The 15526-nt window shown below is 44.2% G+C and overlaps 1 protein-coding gene across 7 annotated transcripts in view; it reads right to left on the bottom strand.

Annotated features, from left to right (window-relative positions):
* RBM20 (RNA binding motif protein 20) overlaps positions 1-15526 on the bottom strand; it is a 104138-nt gene that overhangs the window by 37587 nt on the left and 51025 nt on the right. Inside the window, exon 1 of one of the 7 annotated variants that reach the window (XM_068688509.1) lies at positions 14494-14618. The exons of 5 other annotated variants lie outside the window; for them this stretch is intronic. In XM_068688509.1, coding sequence (XP_068544610.1) covers positions 14494-14522 — 29 coding nt within the window. In that variant the 5' untranslated portion in view covers positions 14523-14618. Of the gene's footprint in view, positions 1-5972; positions 6014-14493; positions 14619-15526 lie in introns of those variants that run through there. One more of the 7 variants, XM_068688510.1, reaches the window with a different exon arrangement.

Raw genomic sequence — 15526 nt, 5'->3', positions numbered from 1 at the left:
TTATGTTCAATTTAAACAAAACATCAAAGAATGCCCTCTTTTCATGAGCTCTTTGAAATCAGACTGCAATACTAGGCCCTAACGTTCGTACTGTTACACGCAAGTAACACGCAGCACAGTTTGGCCTGCAAGCTCTCATTATCTGCTTTGCACTGAACGTTGTTTGCCTTTTCTTTAACGCGTCCAAATTTCTGTGCTAAAGAAATTTTAATGTGAATCTTTTAATGTGAATCTTTATTTACTTTTCTTCCATTAAAAAGCAACAGTTGGTATGAATCAGACCTGAGTGTGTTCCTTCTGGCAGAAAACAGCCCGTGCCAGAAGTGCTGGAACTCTCTGGCTTTGAGAAGTTTAATTTGTTGTCTTGAATAATAAACTGCCATTCAATCAACCCTCTGAAACAAAACATAAAACAGTGCTTAAATCTTGAACGAGGACCAAAAGAGCTTTCCACAAAGGAAGCAAAATTGGGGTAGGCATCTTATATTAAATAACGTCAGTTATTGTATTCTCCCTTTTTGTCTGCCTTCAGCATTAATTAGGAGTAACTGACAGTCAATGTGCTTCGAGCGCTGCACGGTAAAATTGATTAGTAGACTCGGACGGAAAATAGGAATCAGTTTTTGATGAAAAATATCAGGTTCCAGAGCACCGCATGTGGCAGTTGTGAGGAAAGGAAAAGTGTGAAGATATTAACCCGTCCACTAACCTCAGCTGGTCATTTGCCCAGCTCTGCTGACAAAACTGTCAATACAAACGGACAGCCTCTGCTCTTTGGTTAAGCAGGGCGTTATTCCCATTAGTTCTTGCGGGCTGGTTTTGTCTATTTTTACTTTACTGCATGTGCTCTGCTCGGTAGCTGCAGTCTGTGTGACTAATCAGCCTGTATGACTAAGGTAAAACAGGTTTTAATTCATTCTGCTGGCCTGCACATGAGGTGTTACACCTCATGCTTACTGATGTATCTTTTAATCTCATAACACTCAGGGGCTTGGACTCAGTTTTATTTCCAGTCTGAAAAGATGCCCAAGAAAGTTGCGATCGCTACTCGCTAAATATATAAGTAAATAAATAAATAAATGTGCTGCTTTTCATTAAAATTATCTTATTCATCTCCAAGCTTTTATTTTTTGAAAATAAAAGCTGTCTTGATGTATGATGTAGCAATTAAAAAAATAATAATAACGCCATTAACAATATAGCTCTGGTTCTTTCTCTCTTCTTTCTAATCCAAGGATCTCTGTCCGCAAGCTAATGAACACATTCCCAAATTCAACCATCTTTGGGATATTTTGGTATTTTGACTTCCTTTAACTTTTGGAAATAACTTCTGCCCGCTGGTTGTAAATGACATTAACGCAATTCTGCTTTTTGTCTACTCGCAGTGACTTTGAGGCTTATTACAGGGTGGTTAACCATGGAAAATCAATAGGATCCAATTCAGCATGGAATGTCTTTTAAAGGATAAAAGCGTGTTACGAAAAGCTAAGCAGTACGAGCTACTGCACGAAACAGATCAAATCATTAATTTGAAATCAAAGTTAGCCGTCGCAGCCAGAGCTACGTACGCCTGCCTGTTTCGCTTTGTTACGGAAGGCGCCGTGCTTTAAAAGTGAGTTTTAAAGGTGACCACGAGCCCACGCTCGGCTTGGCAAATTAGCGTACATCTTACCTTTCTGCGACATGTAAGGCTGCGGGCGGCAGCGCGCGGGTGCGGAGGAAGCGGGGCCGGGAGCCGATGTCCGCGTTACGCACATGCCTCCCGATAACATCCCATTGACATTCTACCTGCTCCCTGCGCGCCGTCTAGTTACAAGCTTCCTTCCAGAAAGTCACAACTTTAGGAATGAAGAAAAAAAAAAAAAAAAAAAGGAAAAGGGAAAGCCAACCCAGCCCAAATGGAGGACTGGAAGGCGGTCACGTGGCTGCCGGGAACCATTCTTGTTGCATTACACGCAGCAAGTGTGGATGGCAAACAATATCAGTTGATGTTTATGCCATATGGTCTCGGTCTCTCCACATTTCAGCACCAAAATCCTGCTTCAGCACAGTGTAAAGCCATGGGATCCTACTGGGGAGAGGGTCACAGTCTAATTAGGCGAACTGCGGAAAAAATGAGCTACGCTAACGAACAGTGAGAGGGACTGGCTGCTACAGCACAAGCCCTTGCTCCGGAAAGCAATGAGCGTTATCCAGATAAAGTTTTAACAAGAAATTGCAATTTCTAAAAATGCACACTCAATACTTTGTGTTTTAACCCCTGAGCAATTTGTGAGGAGACTTGCTGCCTCCCAAGGGCAGCGGAGGCTTTGAGGAAAGGCAGTGCTGGTCTTTGGGATAATGTTATTGCTAAAATCAGCTACCTGCCTTCTCGGAAACAGCCAGCAGAAACTCGGTAAAGGAAATTCATGGCCGAGTGCTAATCCGCTGCCCCCAGCACACACGAAGGCTGACCTGTGCCACACGCTCCGTTGCGATCAAAGCCGGGCGAGAGGCAGCGCCGGACCTCACAGCCTTCCTGCGGGGCTGGGCTCAGCCGGTCCCTCCCCGCTGCCGTCCCTGACACGTTAAACCAAAAGCTTTTCAAGAACGAGTTTTGCACCTTCCTAAACCTAAATATCTCATTGTTGACTTCCAGATGTCAAAATTATTGACCTTTCCCGTATTTCACGTTATTCAAGGACTAACAGAAAATGCAAAGATTGGATACAAAAAGCACTATTGTTCTGCCTGTGCTTATAACACACCACAGCACACACTTAATTAAGAAGCTAGAGGTGCGTACCCCTGTAGACAGTCAGGCCTTCTCTTTACAGCTGTTTAGCAGGCCACTCAACTAACCTGGGACACGGAAAAAGCTTATTAAACCAGCTTGGAGCAATTAATAGCATTAGTCTTGGGAATATTTAACAATAGCAGGGGCTTTGTGTACGTGACATGGTCCTACAGAAGGAACCACTGCAGTACTTCACACTTGGATATACTCTGAATACTTCACATGACGGGACAAAGGGGAGCCCTCAGGGGTCTCCGTCCAGGCTTTCTAATTTCCTTTCTGTCCTTCCTTCCTCCTTCAGGTGCCACGTCAGAGCGCTCTCCCCACCTCTCCAAAGGAGAAAACTGCTGTATGAGTCTCTGGCCCTTCTCCAAACGAAAAAGCCATGTCTTTAAGAGACGACAAAGCCTGTGACTGAAAGGGGGAAGGCACTTAACAGGTGGTCCAAGGGTGTTCCTTCCCACATGCGACTCCCATCAGGAAGCAGCGGAAAATTCGAGGGAAGGAGAAGGAATTAGCAAAACCTGTGGGGCTTTTCTAAAGCCTGCTGCATCTCCCCTTCGCAACAGGCGCCCTCACGCTGTCCTCTGCATCTGTGTTACATTAAACAGAATGAGGAAACACAAACCAACTCGCACTCGAAGCTGAACTCTCCATTTCACGCAAACCTCAGGACAGCCACGTGAAACACATATGGCAAGCTCAGCCTGGGAACGGCGGCGAGACCTTTCTGGCCGGGCGCGGAGCTAATCCTTGCACTGCCCGCATATGGCTCGGCACCAGGCTCTGCCCGGGTCAGCAGGAGGGCCTGCGTGTTTTCCACCCAGCCAGGGCAGCAAACAACAAAGGGGAGCAAGGCGAGTAACGTGGGCAACTTGATTTCAGAAAACGCTGCCTAGCATGCAGGCTGCACGCTCTCTGATCTCTCCAGAGAGGGAGAAGATTCACTCTCTCCTCTCTGTTAGTTCTCCCCAACCTGCATTTCCGTCTGTCATCGGGTACTTGTGTTTCGCTTCACACCCAGGGAAAGAACTTGCCCCAGACCAACAATGTTCCAGGCAATCGGGCAAATCTCATTCCTGTGGCGTGCCTTTGCCCCCTCTATCTGCTGAGGTGGGAGAAAAAGAATTAAAAAAAAGAAATAATTATAAAAAAAAAAAAAAAAAAAAACTATAAATTTATTCTGGTCTTTCTTTAGGGGAAAAAGAAAGACCAGAATAAATTAGGTAATATGCATTTTAACGCACCCTTCCAGTCCCTTTGCTACCTTAACTAAAAGCAACCAAAAATAAACGTTACTTGTGGAAGTAAATCCCATTGAGAGAGAAATGTGAGACTGTGAAGTCCCTCAGCTGGTTACGTTTCAGCTGGGAGCCTCTCCATTGTTCTCGGATAGAACAACGTGCTGGCCTGGATGCCCGCAGTGTGGGCACACACACAGGCTCCCACCTGCCCAACGCCCTCTGGTAAGGTGACAGCATCCTTCCAGGCACTGGGGAGACTTAGAAAGGCTCACTGACTGCCTTGAATATTGGTGGAGGTATGAAAAATAAATAAATACAATCATTCAGACCATTTGTGTCATGAAAAAAAAAAAAAAGCAAGAATGAAGTAATGCAGCTGAGAACAAATTCTAGCTGAGCAGATGGCACACATAGTGAGAAACCATCAAGTCAAAGGCAATAATACATCTGATGGAGAGCTGTAAGCACTGCAGTACAGCTTTTCAGGAAATTTTGCTCTCTAACACTCTACTTAAGGGGTTGTTTTTGGCACAGCTTTCTAATTCAGAGGTCAACCTCTTCATATAAATTCCTTAGCATAATCTCTGGACTCTGATATCTTAATGCATTTAAAAATCTCTCTCTCTTTTTTTTTTTTTTTTTTTTTAAATTGAGCACACATACATGGAAGAATCAAATTCTGCCCTTGTCTATGGAGTTTCTGGATCGCAGTATTAACGTTACACAAACCCATCAGTACGTCATTTGGAAAACATTCTGAAAAGTCAGATGCATTGATGCAAGCCAAGCAGGGTTGTGACGGATCGATTTGAATATTTAAACAGCAGAATTCAAAAAAATATTGTACAGAGAACTCCAGATATGGGAGCATCCCCACTCAGAGAGGATTACTGAACAAACAACCCATCCTGAAGCCTGGATGGAGCACGAGCCTGCAAACCTCCTGGCATAAATCACCACCTCCAGGTGGGGTAGGAGGCAGCTTCTCTCTGGACTCCACACAATCGCGCTTTGTAGCCCTGCTTTCTGTCACAGCCCAAGGAATGGGGTGCTGGCAAACAGAACTGCGGTTGGATCCCCTGTAAGAATTTCTAACAACCGAGTAAGTTCTTCTAAATGAGCTTGTTAAATCCATCCCAATTTTTAAAATTAAATATTAACGGAGTAGTATTGTTTTCCCTCAAGGAAGAATACATAAAGAAACAGTCTTCGTATTTCATGCAGAAAATTTCACATATACATTTTTTTGCTTTTACCACTCACACTCCTCTTAAGCCCCTACTCTTCTCCATATAGCAATATTTGAAAAAGGTGATTAAAAAGACAACCCAGCTACGATCTTTTTATTGCAGCTAGCATCAGAGCCCGATTTGGTCAGGACAGCAAACCAGCTTCCTTAACAGGACTGGAAACAGGCTTCATGCACAGCTTGAGACAGACAGGAACACTGAAGGTCTGTCTTCTCATCTTATCTACTAAGGACTGAAAATACCCCACTGAAGTACTGCGACTCCAAAATTTTTGGGTGCTTGGACATCAACATTTTTGAAGGACCACAAGCAAAGCCACCCGAAATTCAGAAATACTTTTCAAAATGACCAAGAAACCAAACAAACCTTGTCATGGTCTTCTATGTTTATGGGTGCGACTGCTGTTGGGTAGATAGTAAAACAGGCCTGTATCAGAATTGCTAACTTATTTTTAAGTTAGTTGCTTGAACGTCTGCAAAGAGGAAAGCTTCAGAGACTGGCAACATCAGATAACTGCTGATAAAAACTATCCAGGCTGCAGCGTGTTGCTGCTGCCAGGGTCAGCCACTGCTCTCTGGCCTCAGAGCTGTAAAATCCAGTTTTGTGAGGGTCGAGGCACCCCCTAAGTGTAATTGGATGAGATATCTGCGTCATCCTGCACTTCTAAGGGCTTGCTCCCATGTGCAGGCAGAGGATAGTTACCTGCTTTTATGCTCTTTTTCCTTCATGTTCTTTTTCCTTCTTTCCTCTCATTGCTACAGCTTTTTGTACTGCAGCCCATGGCGAGTGCAATGGTTCATTATCACACAGGGAAACAATCCTCTAGGGATGAGCACGAGAGCACACGAGATTACCAGAGCCCAGCCCTTCGGTAGCTCTGTAGGGCGTGCAGAGCTACACTAAAAAGGTCTTTTCCTGTCTTGCATGTCCGTGTCGGCGGGCGCGATGGAGACAGCCAGTCCCGAGTGCCATCTGCCACCCTACATGTGAGCATCACATTCTGCTGCCCCTCCACATGCCTGGCTGGATTAGCTGATGTCAACAAGATAGTGTCACCCTTCCCTACAAGGGCACGCGCGGGGCCGCCAGCTCCGTACGCACCGAGGCCGGGGGGGGGGACCAGGGGCACGGGACGGGCACAGCACACGCTTCGGGTCTTAGGAGGCAATGCCAACCAACTTCTGACTTGAACCAGGATCTGGGAACGGGGCCAGCACCTTCCCCTGGGGCAGAGCAGTCAGATGCAGTGAGAGTCCTGGATAAAAACCTGTTGCGAAGTGAACGATGGCCCAGCGCCTGCGTGCTGCCGGCCTTTGTGGCTCCTCGTTTCCCATTCTCTCCAGGCTTTGCACAGCTGGTGGGGGGAGTGCTGTGGCTCCTGAACTTCAGAAAGCAATGCTGGAAAGGAAAGGCTCAAACACCTGCCCAGCCTGGAGCATCTCGAGTTCTGTATGTGGTGCGTTTATCACAGGCACCAGAGAGGCAGTAGGGAACAAAACCAGACCATAATGGGTGCTTCCCTTGTCCTGGACACAGCACCACCCCGCTGGGGAAGCTGCTGGCCTGGGGCATGCGCGAGGACATGCTGACAGCCCTCCTGATCCAAGGAGGGAAGAGGACAAAGAGCACCAGGTCTACAAACAGACCACACAGCGAGAGGAATGAGGTCGTGGAAATGAAGCCAAAGGCAGGCTCAAAGCTGCTCAGAGGTGGTAAGTCTGAGGCTGAGCAGAAAGTGAAAACACCAGCTAGAATGCAAGCAGGATGACCGGTTAGAATGTGTGTTCTTCCTCCTGAAAGGCCTACCTTAAGGAAAAAAAAATAAAAAATGAAAATAAAATTTAAAAAAAAATCACATAAAGCTGCAGAATATAAAGGCAAAATGCTGCATGAAAATCACAAGAATAAGGCTAAGGCTTACATATCCATACTAACACATAAGATGAGCCATTTTAATAACATCCCTACCCTGCTTCTGCCCAGGAAAACATGCTGATACAGGCTGGGAAATCTGAGCAGCAGCTCATGTGATGCAGACTTCTGACATTCCCCCAGACGTGACTAAGCTTAAACAAGTGGCATTATCTGGTGCGCCTGAAAGCAAGACAGGAACAACATGATCGTGCAGCTTTTTTTGGTACCACACAAAATGTTCCTGTCTGGATGGGGTTTGGGAAGTAAAGGATATTAGGAACAAGTCAAAATTTGCCTGTGGTTTTCATGATCTTGCCAGTCTGAACATAGAACGAGAGTGCTGAGAGTTACCATGAACGTAGAGAACAGCGGATCTGTGAAAATATCTATAATTGAGCTGACATGATACACCACCACAAAAATAACCATTACAGAAAATACAAACGTAGCTAGAAATAGAGCCTGGAGGGGCCACTCCTAGCCAATTTGGAAACTTTTACATCATTGCAAATATAGTGATTCTTAAAGTCTGCTGCCTCTAGATGGAGAATTAAACTGTTGGTCATCACAAGTACTATTTTCAGTCATAAAGCTGTACACAGAAATGAGCGCTATATTAGCTAAATAAAAGAACAAAAGCAAAGTGAATACAAAGTCGTGATGTGAAGCTCAGATGCTGTGGCTCTGATGTGCGTGCAGAGCTCAGGAACAGCGAGCTCAAGCCTGTGCAAGCACGAGCTAAAGGCTCACAGCGCAATGCACACAGCTCCTGCACAGCAGTTTCTTTTATCCTTAGCATTTAGTCAGTTTTGTACTCCACTCACAGGGGCTTTGAAAATAAAAGAAACCCTTGAGACGACAAATGAAGACTTCTGCTTTTAAAGAAATTTATCCAAAAGTCACTGCTTAAAAACAGAAGGTCGGGTCTATGCTCTGAGAATCATAATAACTCATTTAACATCAAAACAATGCCACCAGCTGACTCCTTACTGACAAGCCCTTCAAAAAAACTCAGTTGTTTCATTACTAACTGCAGTGGTAATAACTACCTTCCCAAAAGCTGATTGCTTTGTTACTGGCGTCTTTATCTAAATATATATATATAGAGAGAGAGAGAGAGAGAGAGAGAGAACATACGTCTGGCCTTAAAGAAAGCCTCTTCAAATACAAACTGATTCATCTTTCCATATAAAGACACTTAAACTTATCATTTCAAATCTTTCTTATCATTTAGCTCAGAAATTAATAGAGATGCTCACTGGCGGATACTGCCACCCAATGGCTTTTTGGTTACCAACAGCTGGAAGAAAAAAAAAAAAAAAAGAACAGAAAAGAAAAGGAAAAAAAAAAAAGCAGATGCTTGTTATTACTGTGGAACCAGTTCTGCCTCTGCTTTGGGAACAGAAAGTGCCTGGGCAGGGCACTTCCACTAAAAAGACCTTATGAAAAATGAATATATATGAAACATTAAAATAGTCATTTGAGGAAGATGGAAAAGTGGGAAGTTCTCAGTATTCCACCTGAATATTTGCTCCAGCACCTCGAACAAGAAATACAGGCGAGCGACCAGCTGGGTGCAGCTGCTTGCTGCTGCAGGCTGGGCACAGCCACGTGCTGTTGGGGATGTCCAGTGCTGAGCAGCAGCCTTCTCCTCCTCCCTGGGAGCTGCCAACAGGCAATTTTCTTCCTGACATTCAAGAACCAAGCAGGATTTTCAGATGGAGAACCAGAGCGCTCTGTTTGCCCAGCAGGAACACGTTTATTTGCAGGTGTGGTGACAGGCCCCAGTACTGCATATGGGAAGCTGGGGGGCTAATGCCACCCCAAAACTGCCGGGAGGCTGTATGCCTGGCTCAGCTCAGCGTTATCTGGCCAACAGCAAATGCTGGCTGGCCCTCAGGAGGATTAGTGAGGGAGAGGGATCAAACAGGTTATCTTGCAGCCTCTGAAAATGTATCTGTGTAGAGAAATCAAAAGGGTCCTCAAGAACAGAAGGAAAGGAGTTAAGACAAAGACCGAGAAATACAAAAATTTGTCTCCATCTATGCAGTCAAATCCACATGAGAGCTTTCTCTGCCCAGGATTAGTGCCTGTGATGTAGCTCTGTCACATGGACGCAATTACCTTTCTGCACAAGTTGGTTAGAGGTAAATTAATTACTTAGAGGCTGAAAACACTAGCTCTGCTTCCAAGGACTTTATCACCAAGCCAAGAGTTCCCACCGGGAGTGCTTACAACAGCAGGAGGAAGGAAAAGGAGGCGCTTCCTGCAGAGGTGGGACCCCGAGCCCAGGGCACCCCGTGTCCTCCCAGCACAGTGGCTCCGTGCCGGGACCCAGCCTCCCAGCATGTGCTGGAGCCGTCTTTAGCCACGTCCCAGTGCCCGGGGGACACCACGTGTAACACACCCGTGGCGGAGAAAGCACGGTGCAAGGAAGGAGCTGGGTTTGTCACATCCAGCCTGGCACAGGCTCACCGGTTTGTGTAACAAGGGTGTTGCCCTTCTCATTTCCCTTTCCAGTCCCAAGTAGCCCTAAAAACATCTCCCTGCCTTTGGTCGAGACAGCCCTGACTGCATGGGCACTATTTCTGCTGGAGCTGGGGAGGGTACCAGGGTTGCACCCACCAGCACAAACTCCCAAAACCGGCCTTAAACCACTCCTGATTCAGCCAAACACCAGCTCCATCAGCAGCGTGGGCCAAAAACCAAGAGTTGTGCTGAAACCTGCAGGGAGCAGGACTGCAGCAAGGAAAACAACAAATTCGGTTTTTCTCCAAAAGGTCACAGAGAGCGGTAGAAATATGATGCTGCATTATTACGTATGCTACAAGGCCCTGCTGATTTTTTACTTTAATGTAATAACTTAATTCACAAAGCACTGTACTGTGTGGTAACCTATTCTTTTTGTCCCTTTGTTGCTAACAAACAAACGGATCCTGCTTTACTTTCTCAGTCTGCTCTCGATGAAAAGGTCATGATGAAAAGCATTTTCATGGGCATTTGATGTGTCAGAAGCAATGTTAAAGTAAGTCCCTTCAATATAGCAGCAATTTACTTTCCACATAGAAAGTGTGAAAAATTACAAATTTTTGTAATACAAAATTACAAAGTAAAAAATTGCAAATTTCTGTAATAGGAATTAAAAAAAAAAATTACAGCTAAAAAAATTCTGATTTTCCTTTTAGAAAAGTTTTGTAAATATTTTGTTCTGTATGCAGAGCAGTGTAAGATATCCACAAAGAAAACACCAAGACAACAGAGCCACGACTGGTTTCTGCTGGCTGTGCACGCAAGGCATCTTTCTCCGCAGACAATTACTACGTGAATGGGGATTGAACAACCACTAGATGGGGATGTCCAACTTCAGAATATTACAAACCCAGTAGGAGACTTATGGTCACCCTGTGCAATAAAACTTTCTCAAACTATTAAAGCCAAACAAAAATAAAAATAAAAAATAAAAAATAAATAAAACCATTCCTGCATTCTCTCCATCTTCCTCTCTGCCAAGGTAAGGACAGACGAATTGACTCATGAGGCCCTAGGCAACCTGATCCGGTGGTTGGCATCCCTGCCCACAGCAGGGGGTTGGAACTCGATGATCTTTAAGGTCCCTTCCAACCCAAGGCATTCTATGATTCTATGAAAACAGGTAGAATGATATCAGGTCAATGTATGTATTCCCAAACTGAAATTAAAATAGTTTCAATAAATATACAGAGAAGACAAAATGCTGCTGCATCTCCCCTGGCCTCCTGGTAGTTTCTCATACTTCTGACCATCTATCTCCCTTCTCTGACAAGGCATCTTTTGGGCCTTCCCTTGATTTTGGTCTTCCTCCCATCTGTCTGCCCTCTTCTCTACCTTGCCATCCTTACGCATCCTCTCCTTTCGCATCTGGCTGTCACATTTTGCTACTTCTGTATCCACAGCCTTTTCCTTCTAGCATCAGCTAGAACTTAACGCACATCACCTATCTCAATCAATGGGACACCCATCCCTTCACACCACTTTTTTGGTCCCAACCCCTTCAACCCACAACAGAGTTGAAGCACATATGTCCCCGCTCTTCTAATAGTTGAGTATTTCTCAAGGTGTGAAGGATATGATCTCAGTCCTCACCTTCAGACCCTTCACAGCACTGGCAACACTCTTTTCTTCCTCACCTTATCAGCTTTGGATTCCACCCGCTCCTCACAAGTACGAGTGCATTGAAATTCAAGGACCCTTTTCCCTCCATCTCAAATCCCCTCAACTAATATTTCCCTTCTCCCCAGTGTCAGAAAGCAAATGGCCAAGTAATCATGAACGGAGAAGTAGAGCTGTGGGGAACCACTCCGAGATACTCAAAGATATTTCAGACATCATTTCAAAATTGTAGCATATATCAAGAGAAGGATGCGCATGAAGTCAAGCTCCTCCCGTGTGCTCACCTTTACATACTGGTGGCCTCAGCTTGTAACTGCAAGAGAATTTGATTACAGCTTCCAGGCAATGCAGACAATCTCATGCAGGAATGATACCATCTGAACATGATTACTTGCTTTAAAAGAGCACATAGGAAGCTCTTAAGTGTACAAAAAGCTGTTTTGAACAAATCCACAGCAGACACCTGAGGAACCCTGTAAAGAGTTGCAAACAAAACTCATTTTATTGCCTTGAAATCAGCAGTATGTCTCCTTTTAAAATGTCAATGAATATAAGAGTAAAAAAAGGTTAACAAAAGTAAGAAAAAAATGGTTATAAAGGTTTCTCTAGGCCTAATGTGCTAAATCTAGGATTTATTTCTAAAGCTGCATTTCAGTTAAAAGTTAATGTCCAATATGTTTCGTCATGGCTTTCAACTAGAAAATGAAAGTAAATACAGAAAGCCCTGCAGGCTGAATTCTTGCCCTACCACTTGTCTTGGCCAAAGATGAAATACTTATTGATCTCAGCAGCACAGGCTCAGCCTCTGCTGGGAATTTGCTGTAACAGATCTGAGATCTGAGGAGACGCCACCGATGCTCACACAGGAGGCTCAGTGCATTTACAGTACCAAATTTAGTCCAAGATTTGCACATGAACGAGTGCACAGTGATAGACTAAAACCAACTAAAGCTGTCATGATTCTTTGAGAATTACATGGAACTAATTCAGGTGTATTTCTGATTTCTGATTAAGATACATTTAAAATACATGTACACAGAGAAAGATTTCCTCATTTTAATTGACTTCTTAAGTATATGCTCAAAATAAACTGTAGGACAAGGTCACTATAGACTGCTGAAGACCCAAGGAGGGTGCTTACTTTGCTCCCCTTGCTTGTTTTCAGCTACAGGTACCGTGTGCCGTCAGAGATCTCCCACACCTCCCAAGCTGCAGGATCTGGTAAACCTCAGACAGGCTCATTGCAGCCCCTCACGTGCTGTGTCTCTGACTCTAAAAGGGCATTTCACCATTTGCACCGGCATCCTGTGCAGTCGATTATGCTGTGGAATTCCTTCCCATCAGGCATGAAGAAAATAATTCAGCGCATTATGCTCGAGCATACCAGCATCTGGGTGGGCACTCCAATTTATTAAAAGAATAACTATATGTGAGCATCAGAAAAGATTTTAACTACAGCTCCATGAAAGATCCTGCGCAGAGATCTCTTGAGGAGCTGCGGACAATACTCCCAAAAGGAAACCCGAGCCCATCCTCGGAATTACAACATCATCCACTACAGCAAGGAAGCATAAAACAGCTCATTAGCAGCCCTATCAAGTAGCGGACCTAAAGCCAGCTCCAAAGTTGCCCACACCTGTCTGCCTATACTGCCTGCCAAAAAGCCAAATTCCACCGAGGGAAGAATCCTCGTCCCACTTGTACATCTGGATGCTACGACACCCAATATGCCCTGGGGGACTCGCAGGTATGATGGCAGCAGGGCACACAGCAAGGGAGACAAGAGGAGCAGAAAGGCTCTTGTGCTGTAAGACCCCCCTCCCAAATGATTGTGTTTCACACCATTCTTTTGAATGTGAAAACCCAAATGCCATTAGAAGTATCCATCACTTTGGAGAAGCACTAGGAGTAGTCCAGCAAAAATTATTCCATATCCTAGAACAACTATTTCTGGTATGTCTTGTTCATGTATAACCTGAAAGCACAAGAGCCCCACTATTACCTTAAGAACTTATTTACTGCTGGCATCCCAAATCGTTCTTTTGACAGATTAGGTGCAAAATATTTTAATAATGTAATAGTTACTCTATAGTTTCCCCCTAAACCCTAATGCCACAGCTGAAAGCCTTAACAATGATAAAGCTGAACAGAACTCCTAACACAGAGCCAGAAAATCCGTCTTTTCACACACCATCATTCACCACGACCTGAATACTTCATTAGTCTCCCAGGATCTGTTTTGTAGAAGTAGTGGGATTTTCGTTAACATGCTTTATATATGCTTTTATAACGTGCTTTTCTCCAGACTACAAATAGCACAACCACATCATACAACACTACGAAAGATGGGCACAGCTTCAGCTAGGACACGGACATTTTATCCCTGTGGAAATGTTCTCTAACCACAGTGAACTGCAAGATCCATGATTATACAAGATGATTGAAGGGGTAAGAGGAGAGAAATGCCTTTTCTAATTCTGGGGGGGGAAAAAAAAAAAAAAAAGAAAAAAAAAAAGATTTCACAGATTTCACTTCTCTGTAACAATGTCTTGGAAGAGTGAAAAAGAAATCCTCTTTAACACAAGGGATGTATTTGTGTTCCTTCCTGCTATAATCAGCGTTACTGCTATTAGAATTTACCGCAGCTTTACAGGGACTCATCTGGCAAAAGGAAGGAAAAAGCCAGGAAGCTGAGCACAGAGTAAAGCAGGAATAAGGGGAAGGTATAAGGGGAAGGTGTGAGGAGGAAGGCAGCTGACTTGGGAGTAGTGCAGGAATTCAGCAGTTGGAAGGGCTGGTTCCTGACCCGTGTGAAAGAACCTGCAGCCTCAGCTGGAGATAAAAGTTCTCAGAAGCCTGGTCAGTTTTGTACTAAGTAGAGGTTTGTGTTGCAGTAACAAGTCACATATCATGGCAAAAAGTGCATGAGATAAGTTCAAAAGGCTCCTAGTTACACGTAGGAGGGCAGTAGCTGATAGGAACCTACTTTCAAGGCTTCACCTCCCTAGGATGGCATTGAAACACCTCATTTTTCCCCTACTGTGTTTTACCATTTATCTTAAACAGAAAATTTAAGGTATCCCTACTTCTGGGAAAAGGGCTATAAAAAAATCTGGTAAAAGGTAACGTCCACAGAAGGCTTTTTAAGATAGTTACCTACCTTATGAAGAAAATAATAATCAGATCCATTACCAACAGCCATGGGTTCTTCTAGCACGTGGAGGACCGTACCCTTACGGAAACCCAGAGCATCAGCAGCTCCAACTCAGTGCTGGAGGATGCAGACTGCCCTGTCTAACGCACTGCTGCCCTGCACCATCACGGAAGCAGAACTTGAAAACCCCGCATGCTGTTGGGATAAAAACTTAAGTCCTAACCAGTACCCCCCTCCAAAACAACATATACTTTTTTTTTTTTTTTTCAATGTGTTATGCATAACCAGTGCCCAGCTGCACAGTAGATGGCAGTAAATCTTCACTTGTCACCGTTACAGACCCTCCGGCTTCACTCCAGAATTGAAAGAATTTGTGAACACATTTATGGCATTCTCCAGCATGCTGTAGGAGTAAACTCAGCTCAGCTACACTCATCTTCAGCTTTCTCATCAACCTTTTCCATAGGTATATGCACACGTATGGCATTATTATTTCACACATGGCTCATTCTCAAAGCACTTTTATTAAGAAAAAGCAATGGGATGTACGTGCAGCTTAGCACTATCAGATGAAGACTGGCTTATTTCAGTGTAATATAATCCAAAAATGTATGAAACTTAAAACAGAGAATTCTTAATCACAGCTGTAAATGTGTTGACACATAGAGGGTGAGGAAGGGAAAAACATACTCCGTGTTGCTGACAGTGTGTCAAAGAGTATTACCAGAAAGAGAAGCAAGCTACAGCACATGATTTGGACAACACCTTGGGACATAAATCTCGATTTAGATTTTCTTCCACAGAAAATGCTCCTGATGCCGAGCCCTTGCAAGGCTCTGAATCTCACTTACTTGAGCTCTTAAATGATCATTATTTAAGCATTAAGAAAGCTTTAAAATGTTCCACATTCCAGTTCTTGTGGGGTACATTGCTAAATCATGTTTCATCTATGGATATCAGCTCCCAGCCATTTAGAGGCCACGTGAAGCCATAACAATTGAGATAAGAAAACTATTTTCATAAAGGGTTTGATCCAGAA

Source organism: Anas acuta, chromosome 7 (genome assembly GCF_963932015.1).
Source record: "Anas acuta chromosome 7, bAnaAcu1.1, whole genome shotgun sequence".
In the NCBI taxonomy this organism is placed as follows: Eukaryota; Metazoa; Chordata; class Aves; order Anseriformes; family Anatidae; genus Anas; species Anas acuta.
Note: the sequence above shows the minus strand (reverse complement) of the source record. Positions and strands in the feature narration are given on the sequence as shown.